The 10,654-nt window shown below is 39.6% G+C and overlaps 1 protein-coding gene across 2 annotated transcripts; it reads left to right on the forward strand.

The window, feature by feature from the left end:
• LOC311507791 (uncharacterized protein) lies at nucleotides 1-10,654 on the forward strand. 2 transcript variants are annotated; one of them, XM_084572299.1, is made up of 10 exons: nucleotides 1-1,415; nucleotides 2,184-2,244; nucleotides 2,334-2,590; nucleotides 3,426-3,522; nucleotides 4,414-4,680; nucleotides 5,707-5,814; nucleotides 7,457-7,534; nucleotides 7,716-7,766; nucleotides 7,992-8,118; nucleotides 9,210-10,654. In XM_084572299.1, the coding sequence occupies exons 2-10, from the start codon at nucleotides 2,190-2,192 to the stop codon at nucleotides 9,694-9,696; spliced, it is 1,527 nt and encodes a 508-aa protein (XP_084428425.1). In that variant the 5' UTR covers nucleotides 1-1,415; nucleotides 2,184-2,189; the 3' UTR covers nucleotides 9,697-10,654. The 2 variants fall into 2 exon arrangements, with proteins under 2 accessions (XP_084428425.1, XP_084428426.1); XM_084572300.1 differs by lacking the exon at nucleotides 1-1,415 and having other exon boundaries at nucleotides 1,680-2,244.

Here is a 10,654-nt window from a genome sequence, read left to right on the forward strand (position 1 = left end):
GTGAGATGACTGGAAGTCCTTTTCATGCATACTTGGGAATTTCGCTTGGAGATGGTGATAGTAGGCAAACCCAGCTTCCCGAAGCTGGGTTTGCCTACTATCACCAACTTGTTGACATGCCTGAACTTGATTCTCCGGGCTATTGTTATTCTTTTGTGTGGTACTTTTAAGAAGAAGATTTATTTAATGACACAGACGGTAAATTCCACTGTACTTGTGGTGCAATGTGTATTGGCAAAGAGAGGGAAAAAAGTAAGTTGTGACATAACAGAATTCAAATGAAATCAGTACCTTTGAGCACACCAAAACACATTTAGTTTCTGTTTATTCCTTAACTTATAGCTATTGTGGTACAGTGGTGGTAATGTGGAGCTAAATTCTCAACTTTGTTAACACACAGTGTGACTCAGCTTATGGTTTTTACCAGAACGGATGACAAGTACCAACTTTCACCTTCATCTGCTGACAATGGGTTGCTCTTTTGTTGCCTCTGTCACATGTTTGGTTCCCTCTTATTCTCCTTACTTCGTCTTTTTATCTTGTTGTTGTTTTAGCCAAGTAGTTTGAGATTTAATTTGGATTTTACATACAAAATGTGCGTGAGTTCATGAAACATGTTGCGTAAAACATATCAAATGACCTCAAACTCAAACAAATAGAGACTAAACATTGAATTGCTCTTGCAAAATGAGTCATTTCAAAGTTGATTGCAGAACTTAAAACCAGTGACATTTCCTTTTATTTATATATATGTGTGTGTGTGTGTGTGTGTGTGTGTGTGTTCTATTAAGTATGAGATCTGCTGGTTTATTATCTACAGTAAATAGTGTGGAAATGCGCAGAGGGATTGGCTCAATGAGGATACGTTATTTTCACGGAAACCGAGAGCGGAAACAACAGCTGACTCAGCTGATTTTTTTTTGATTTTTTTATTGCAAGTAGCCGTCAACTGCACATTGTATGGTGGGGAAGTCTTTGGCACAGATTTGGATCTGGAGTTGTTGTTTAACCTTGTGAAGAAGTGTGTTTCTATCCTTCCAGTAAACAGAGCACTTCCGTCCCCTCAAAACGGCCGTGAGATGCGTTGTCTCTGCTTTCCATGAACGCTATTTCCTCTCGGCTTCGGCGCTGCTCCAAAATGTGAAGTCACAAATCGGTTTTGGGGGAACTCTCAGCCCCTGATAAGAGACGAACTACGGCCGGAGTTCGTAGTTACTATTAAGCTTGGCGCCGTGTGGTTAAAGTGGCGAGAGAACTGCTAGAAGAATCGGGGGCAGTGCCAAAAAGTTTTGAGGGATATTCCTCTGCATCCGCTAAGGTCCGCCTTCATAAGTCTATAAAGAAGACACGGAGGGACTAGATAGTTAGTTGAAGGAAGAAGGAAACACTGAAAACTACTGTCATATGACCTGAAGGTAAGCACTGCTAAAACTGAATTCATACTACTACTACTACATAGCAATAATAATAATAATGTTAGTGCTGATAGTAGAGGTGTGTCTCTTCATGTTCATTTAGCTCTTGTAAAACTGAATATGCTTATTTGTTTTAGATTTAAATATTAATTGTATCATACTTCAGCTTGTTTATCAAGTGTTTTGCTCATTTTGCTCATTTACCACAGTTGTCTCACTGAACTTGCACATTAAACCTTCCCTTTCCCCTTGCAAGTGTATTCAATACACTGCGCACTCTGAATTCAATCATGCTTCACTGTTGCCAAGAAGATGACAAAGCCTTAGAGACAGCTCACCCACATTTAATGATTTTCTGCAGAACTGCAGATGCTATTTAACTGAGGGGGAAAACAGCATGACTAATGTTGTGCATACCAGCAACAGTTCACACAGTGAACATCTCCAAATAGAATTAGATACAACTGTATGTGCAAATATGACAAAGAGATGTTTTTGTGTGTGTGGAGAGAGGGGCATATACAAAGGTCAAAAGTCTAGCAGTAGCTCCCTTGTATATTTTTCTATTTAAAAACAAAGTTACAGGAAGTAGGCTTATTTGCTTTGCAGCAGGGCTAAGTCATAGTTAGAATGGGAACGGTAAGTGTGTGCCTCACCAACAAGAGATGATGTTTTTTCTTATGACCACATGACTTCTTCATTCACATGAAGTCATGTCCCAAATATTTCAGCATCTGTTAAACTCCCCTTTGTTTCTGTCTTTCTTAGGTCTCAATGGACTGGGTCCTTGTTGTAATTTTGTCCTTCATTTTTCAGCCAGCTCTCTCAGGTGGGTTGTAGATTTGTGAATAAAATCACAAGTAAAAGTAAACTTGTCATGGCTATAGTGGAAATGTCTTTGTATTATTTCCCCCGCAGTCTTGTTCACAGTAGAGGCAGAGTATGCCAATTACCGTTCGGAGTTCGGAGAAAATGTCGAGATGGGCTGCAGGTTCCATCCTAAAGTATCAACTGTTCGCCCTGACCTGAAGGTGAGCTGGCACTTGATCACACCTAACGCAGCTGAGGAAGTGATCAAGATAGAAAATGGAAGAGAGACCTCCATATCTCAGAGGTTTCAGGGCCGGGTGAGGCTTCTGATGGAGGAGCTGAAGGACGGCTGGGCTAAGCTACAGGTTAGTGATGGTTCATAATCATTCACTTGGTGGAGTTGCTTCTTTTTGTTATTTCCGCTTCAGCAGCACTGTTCTTCTAATCGGTCTGTCGTTCACTTTACCGCCAAATGCTTTCAGCCTGCTTCCCATTTGGTTCCCAGTCTCAGTCAGGCAGTCAGTTAACAAACTATCATGACTGGCTCTAGTTCACTTAGTCAGTACACACAGTGGGATGTTGCAGTGGTGCGAAAACACTGCTCTATTATTGGCAGTTGAAAGTTGCTAATACATACTAAAACTGGGGATAATTATTTAACTCACAAGAGCTCTGTTAGAAATCAAGATGTGATAAAGAATGATTTCCTCTGGTTATTTTAAAGACCCATTACTGTAAGTCCCATTTTTCTTCCTTTTGGGAAATACTGCCATGAGAGTCACATTTCACCTGGAAGTGTTGAGCGTGGTGCAGTGGCACTTTACTGGAATGTTACTGGATTTCTTGCTTATGTAATAGCACTCTATTCTTTGGCCACCTAACATTTGCCCTCGCTGCATTGTAATAAGACACGTGAGAGTGCTCTGGGGATACCCAGAGAGAAGGACAGGCGAAAAGCAGAAGTGTATCCTAAAATAGTACATACCTGAACTGAGAGGCGGTGAGATATTACCTCTGTGTAAAGATTTAGGGCATTACTCATTTTACCAATTCCTATTCAGTATGATGTCACAGGATAGGTTAACTACTGAGGACTTTCTCGAGAAAGAGAGGGGCTCTTGCTACACGTTTGATTTAAAGCTGTAGTTAAACATGTCATTTGACCATGATGATACTGAGTATTCTTTTGTCACTTTGCAGATGTCCAATCTCCGAATCAATGACTCTGGAACCTATCAGTGTTTGGTTCAAACAAGTGAAGGAGCTGACTATAAAAGTATATCTTTGTCTGTTATAGGTAAGAACTGTGACAGTGTAACTGTGGTAATTTTTAAGATTTTTTGTTGAACATTCCACAGGTTTTGTTCTGGGAATGGTCTTGCTCAACAGCCACAGCGCACGGTCATTTCTGGGCAGTCAGAGTGTGATTCATTTTGAAAACGAAACTAAGACCAGTGTTACTCAAGTCTGTAAAAAATTGGGTCTGACTAATTTAAGGGGACGTGGCGGTTTCTTTGAACTGGGGTTGCATTAGATATCGATCCACAGTCAGCATATATTTCCCATGGGTGATGGTAGTTGACAGGTCCCCAGTTTGCAGCAAGCAGCCAGGAGTATCAGCATGAAGATATGATGATGCAGTGAGCTGTTTTGGATGGGGTCTGCAACAAAATCTATCCATCACATGAATCATTTGTGTAGAGTAAACATGGAATTGAAGGTTGTGTTTAACAATATGTGTCCTAAAGGGAACATATAAAATGAGAAAATGACTGGGCCTAGAATTGAGCCCTGTGGGACACCACACAATTGTTAAAAACACTGTAATCTACCTCACAGAACACAGGGGTTGCTGGTATGTGACTTCGATGTCTTGACACGTTAATTCAGATCTGAACTAGCTTATTAGCTAACCAAAGTCACGCAACAACACAAATAAACTCGAGTCTGGTGGCTTTGATGAGAGCCCTATCTGAGGGCCCCATTAGAAAAGACTGTAAAGGTAACACAGCAGTTAAATATAGTGAACATTCAAACTCAGGATTTTTTTAGGTGAGCCTTGAGCCTCTGGTCATTACAGATGAGAACAACCCAGCTTTGAAGATCCTTTAAACTGTACATGATTTTTGTTTTTTATGTTGAAGTCATATCACAGTCGTCCTAATTCTTTCTATTTGATTCTCCCCAGCACGTTATAAAACAGTGACTAAACTAATTGAGAAGGCAGCAGAAAGAGATATGGTTCTGCTAACCTGCCAGTCCGAGGGATATCCTGAGACCAATGTTGTGTGGAGCGGTGGACACATGCTGAATCACAATGCCAGCACCACTACTGTAACAACACCGGACCAGCTTTTTAACATCACCAGTCAGTTAAAAGTCAGCTCATCCGACAAGCACAACTACACGTGTAACTTTACAAGAGATGGCAGTTATGGAACATTTCATATTCCTGGTAAGTTTTTATTTCCAAGATAATACCCCAAATACTCAGCTAGTGCGAAGATGCAACTGCAACTTCCCCTTTGTTAAGTCCAGCCAGGGGAACTTCATTGTGTGTCATCACTCACCACACTTCGCTTCCATATATTATCGGCCCAACCATGTTCACAAAAACTTACAAAACAGATAAAAGATTCCAACTATTTAACGGCAAAGAGCCATTTAAAATGAGTGTGCCTCTCTGCATTTATGCTGCTACATTTTTACCTCCCCTAGTTTATCTATAATCCAACAGAACTGTCTTGAAATTATAATGTGTTTTAGTTAACAGAGTGAAAGGTTATGTGTTTTAGTTAACAGAGTGAAAGGTTAGGTGAGGTGACTTAGATTTTCCAAATTCATGACAGGAAATGTTATATCATCTGTAGATGATTTGATCTCCACTTCCTGTCATGCTCATATTTTCCTTTTTATATCAAAGCACTGTGAGAGAACATCAGATACGGTTACCAACACTTGCCCACAGTTTTTCAGTACAGGTGTAGGTGGGGTTTAACAATTCAGCATGTATGTAGGTGTTACTGTAAAAGCTTTCGTCTTGTGTGGAAATGTGCCACGTCTTTGTGTATGTTGTTCATGATATGTGTGTGAAGGATTATATAGTAACTTTGGACTTGATACACTTAAAGTGTGTTTCTGTCTGGGTTCCAGCTTCATACCTGAAATTGAATCAAAACAGCTTATACTATTCAATAATAGTCACTGTAAATTTGAGAAAAAGTAAAGAAAAGTGAAAGTAAAAGAAGACACGCTGCTTGCACATTTGACCAAAAACTATTACACAAGCATGGGCCATTTGGCTACAATTATTTCTGGTTTTGACCATTAAAGAGGAAGTTTGTTGCGCTTTGGTATGTTTGGTTCTTTCCATAGTGGCTAAACTTATTGCAGTATCTGCAAACATTTGTCTAGACATTGTGATGACTGACTTCCAAATAAGCAGATGGTAACTGCTCTGTATATTTAACTCTCTTTGCAGATGAAATACCAGTCCCTCCTGAAAACAGTGTTCTCATTGTTGGAATGTTTTTGGGCACGATCATACTTGTCATTGGTGTCGCAGTGCTCGCTTGCCGACGACAAAAAGGTAAACGACCTTCCGATTTATATTTAGTATGCAGACAAAATGTAGAAAATCAGAAAACTCTCATGAAGTAACATCTACTTCCAATTAAATTTTTTGTCTGGCATCAATATATGAGAGACATGAGATATGAAACCATGCACATCTGGTAAAATAATGCAACATGCAGCCATGATGACACATTAAAGTGATAAATGGCAGCTGTGCAAGTAACAAATGGATTCTCATGGACATGTATATGGAGCTGTAATGCACAGTTGACAGCGATATATGACAAGAGATATACGTTATCAAGATTAAATATTAAACATCAATCAGTGGTGGTGCATTTAATCTGCACTCTGATTAAAAGACTTTGATCACAGTATGGGGAGGAGTGCGTGCAGGAAATAGGAGAAGAAAATTCAGTTATTTGGCTGCAGGGTCAATGCTTCCTTATTACTCACAGGTTTATTTTTAAGTGTCACAGTCCATTTAAGAGAACTACGTGAAAACATCCCACACTTTGTCAACGGTCCCACCTCAGACAACACAAAGGAATGCTGAAATCATCACTCAGCATATCCTTCCTGTCCCAAAGCCAATTATTGTTTACTTCTAATGCCCAGATGGATTTGTTGTCTTGTGATTTCCCACAGAGACTGTGACACATGTTAAGTCACATTGGCAATGAAAGAGGAAGTGAAGTGTTTTTTTTTTTTTTTTAACTATTAACATGTTTGATTTAGTAGCATGATGCGTGTCTTCTGGATTTTGATGGAAATTCACATTCTCTCAGCATGTGACTTGGTGTTCATGTTTTCATGTCAGCATGACTTAGCTTTTTTGGAAGTAAAATGTGTCACTCGACCAGTCTCTTTGTGGAAACACCCAGGTTAGTTTTACTTTAGGTACTAGGGGAATTTGTGGCTATTTGTAAATGCATCGGTGGTTTTACAGCATGTGCTTATTTGTGTTATTGTCCAAACAAGCACCTCCGTCATTTCATTGGTAGAGTTATTACATATTTCACTGTATTTGAATGTGTGAAGATGATAAGTAGTTACGGTTCCGGAAGCAATTGCCTGTGAGTTTTAAAGTGTTATCAGAAACGCTTGTACTTGTAAGTATAGCTGTGAAATGTCACGCGTTTCTAAGAGTACGTAATATAAAGTACATAGAGCCATTTGTAAGGGAATGTCATATGTGTTTAGTAATATCTAAATCTGATTCACCTTTATTAGCCATGTAAGCACAACTAGAAGTTTTCTGCACCATTGATCCATTCATACACAGAGTAGTGAGCCCCGGGAGCAGATTGGGGCTTTGGCGCCTTGCTTAGGGGCATTTCAGACATGGCCATAGAGGTGACAACCCCCACAAATTACCTATACAACCCCTCAAGTATTTAAACTTGGTTGGATGTATTCAGAGTCTGGAGCAGTAGCAGTTACACCAAGGAGCCGCTCACAATACCAGAACCCATCATGCAGTATAACGAAGATTGTTGTGTCCAATTTTAATGTCATTTTACTGAGTGATTTATTTTAAGTCTGTGTATGGTGCCAAACAAACCATCCATAATGGCCCCATCCATCCATGTATTCATTCAGATGCTGTATCAACACGCTTTTGACACACAATTAAAATGAATGTTTCCCGACAGGATCCAGGGCTGGCAACACTCAAAGCACCAGGAACCTTCTGGTTAATGATCGGCTCAGGTCCTTGTCTCCTTCAACCTGTGAGTCTTTTTTTTTAACTATTGCACTGTCTCAGTCATCACTCTTTGGACACCTAATGTTCGAACTCTTGAACTCTTTGGACAAAAAAGGTTCTGCAGCTTTCTGCTGATGGTAGCTGGTCACTACTTCTGTAAATGTAATTTGTGCTGGATTTCTCATGTTGCTCTTCCTTTTCATCAGGTCTGCAAATAGAGAAAGAAAACGAGAGCGAGATAAAGAGTTTTAATGAAGGTAAGTGACTCTTTCAGTTGATGTAAAAAAAATTATATTAAAACGCTCATATAAACAATCTAAACTTGGAACCAATTAAGTGTATTTACACAAAAAAACATTTTGCTGCACTCTTTACGGCTATTTATGAACGAAGTAACAAAAAAAAGAAAACTAAATCTAAATGATAATGATTATTTCACTCCTTCTCAACAAATGACTCAATGAACGTTTTCATTTATGCAGGTCACGTGGAGGAAAATCTGCAGTCGTGTCTGAAAGCCTATTATTCCGAAATCTTTCTCGACACAGAGGCGAGGCGTCACTGTGATGCTTTCAGTGTGGAGGAGCTGCCGCACAGGCTGTTAAACAAGTGAGTCATATATACGTATTTCCAACCTTATTGTGAGAACATTAAACTCTTTTATGGTCTCATTGTCAGTAAATGGAACAAGCGTTGTTCCATTTACTGACAATTGTTTCCAGAGTACTTCAGAAGCCTTTAGTCATCCCCATTTTGTTTTTCTTTTGTGATGAAACACTTTGCTAAAATTCAATTTCATTCAAACAAACTCCTCCTTTGCCCTGACAGATTACTTTTACTTACTAGAATTTAGGAAAATCCATTTGCAGAAATGGAGCATATTCACACTTTTCTCTTAGGAAAAGTCCTTCATCATAGAGGCTTTCATAGTAGCCCAGAACAGACGAACCAAATATTGGCTATAGCAAGGGACCTTTATATTTTTGTCTTGACGTGTTGGCCACTGTAGGTTTATCCTACATGCTTGTATTCTATTGGTTGCAGTCTGTACCTTCACTCCTTGATGCTTCTAAATCCTACACAGGTCCTTTAACCCGTTTTACACAAATTGCTCCATTGTCGAGAGAAAACCGCATCACACATACATCTTTGTTCACTCTTATTATCTCCAAATGCTTGCTCCCTTGTAGTCCAAAGCTTGCTATGGTTGACTCCAACAACATATAAATATAAAGAGAACCTAATCTAATTTTGTGGATTACAGTATTTTTGAGAATTACATGGTGTTCCACAGGGCTCAATACTGGGCCCGATCATTCTCTCATTCTATGTGGTCGCTTAAGGATGCATCACTAGTAAATACAGGAGTTATTTCCACAATCACACAATATGCATCCAAAAATCCTAACCCCAGACATAAAGGAACTAAAGTTAATCTTGTTGTGTAAGCAGAAATGTCCGCAGCGTACACCAAAATGAGATGGTGTTGTATTATTGGGGTCTGAATTTAGATCAGGTTAACAACTCAAGGTCACAAGTAATATACTGTTTGGCTTGGTCTTACTGGATTTAAACATATTTTATCATACTATCAAAAATGTCTTCTGTCAGTTTGTTAACTCTTAGTCGCTATTAGCGGCATAAGCAGAGGGTTTTGTATGGACCTGTATTGTTCATAATTATTGCTCCCTTCTTTTCAGTGAGGGCCAGACTTTGAGTCTCCAAGATTTACTCCCAGAAGCTGGTGAGAAGCTTTTTCTTGAGGGACTTCAAGGAAGCGGGAAGACAACTGTAGCCAACATCCTCATCTCATCTTGGACTGATGGGTCCACACACTCCCTAACTGACTTCTTTGATATCAGCGTCCTCCATCTTGTCTTATATGTCAACTGCAGCACTGTGAAGGGCGACTTGTTTCAAGAGATAACAACTCAGCTTTCCCTCACTGAAAAGATATCAGCAGAAGAGCTGAGGACTTTGCTAACCACATCCAGCAGTGCTCTGCTGCTGTTGGATGGGTACAGAGAAGGGAACCACCTTTTTGATGAGTCCTTAAGGAGGTTTCTAAATGAAGTAGAAGGTTGCAGGGTGCTGGTCACAGCCTGCCCAGGACACTGCCCCATGCTCAAGCAAACATTCGGGACGGAGGGTTTGCGGAAACTCCAGATGCCGACTGGGAATTCATGAGGTTACACAAGTTTGGGACCAACGAACTTATCAAGTGCTTGTAACATATTTAACAAACATATTTTTCTATTTGTTGTTATTTTGTTATACATGTTTTGTTGTACATGTATTCCACGTGTGGAGATATAAGGATATAAATATCTGTATTCTTTACTTCATAGGTTGATTAAAATATTGCATGTAATAATTCACTTCACGTCTTCTAACATCATGTCATGACTAGAAAACTGCAATGTAAAGTCACCAATTATAAAAACCATCTCAACTTTGCACCATTCATGAAACGCCTGAAAGTGATTGCTATAGCACCTCAAACTCTCGGTTTCCAGTGTTTGTGACTGTTAAAGTACTTTATTAACACGGTGGTTTCTCTTTCATGAAACTTTTGAGAGACTTCAACCGTGCTTCACGCTCTCTGTTTCCAAGAGACGCGAAAAATCAAGCACTTTATTAATGTGATGGTTTCTGTTTCGGTTCAGCGCATGAAAAAGAGAAAGGTTAGGCTTGGGCTGAAAAGTGAGACTGCAAGCAAAGCAGCAAAAACTTCTCTGTTATGTTTGTTTAAGAGGAAGTGACTCTTATCAGTATTACTGGCAACAGACATTAAAGATTCCAGTAAAGGCTTTTTTTTATTTTTGAATGTTCTTCATTCTCTGTAAGTCGTTGAATCATACATCTAACTGAATTGATGAGTTATTTTCACTGGCATTCACCCAGCAACTGCTTTATTTGGCCTCTTCGTTTCAGGCCTTTTATGCTGCACTGGTCATCAGCTTTCTGTTTTCTTGCACTGCAGGTGGGGTAAGCTAAGAAGTCATGCAGTCAGCAAACAACCTGTTGTTGTTTCCCTTGCACGATATGACATGTAATAGAGAAGTGAAAGCATGAAGAGAAGGCCTGCCAAATAGAGCATTTACTGTAGTAAGTGGTGCCAAAACCCAAATGTAGGTTTATTGCA

The sequence above is a fragment of the Chelon labrosus genome (assembly GCF_963514085.1).
Source record: "Chelon labrosus genome assembly, chromosome: 22".
NCBI classification, from domain to species: domain Eukaryota; kingdom Metazoa; phylum Chordata; class Actinopteri; order Mugiliformes; family Mugilidae; genus Chelon; species Chelon labrosus.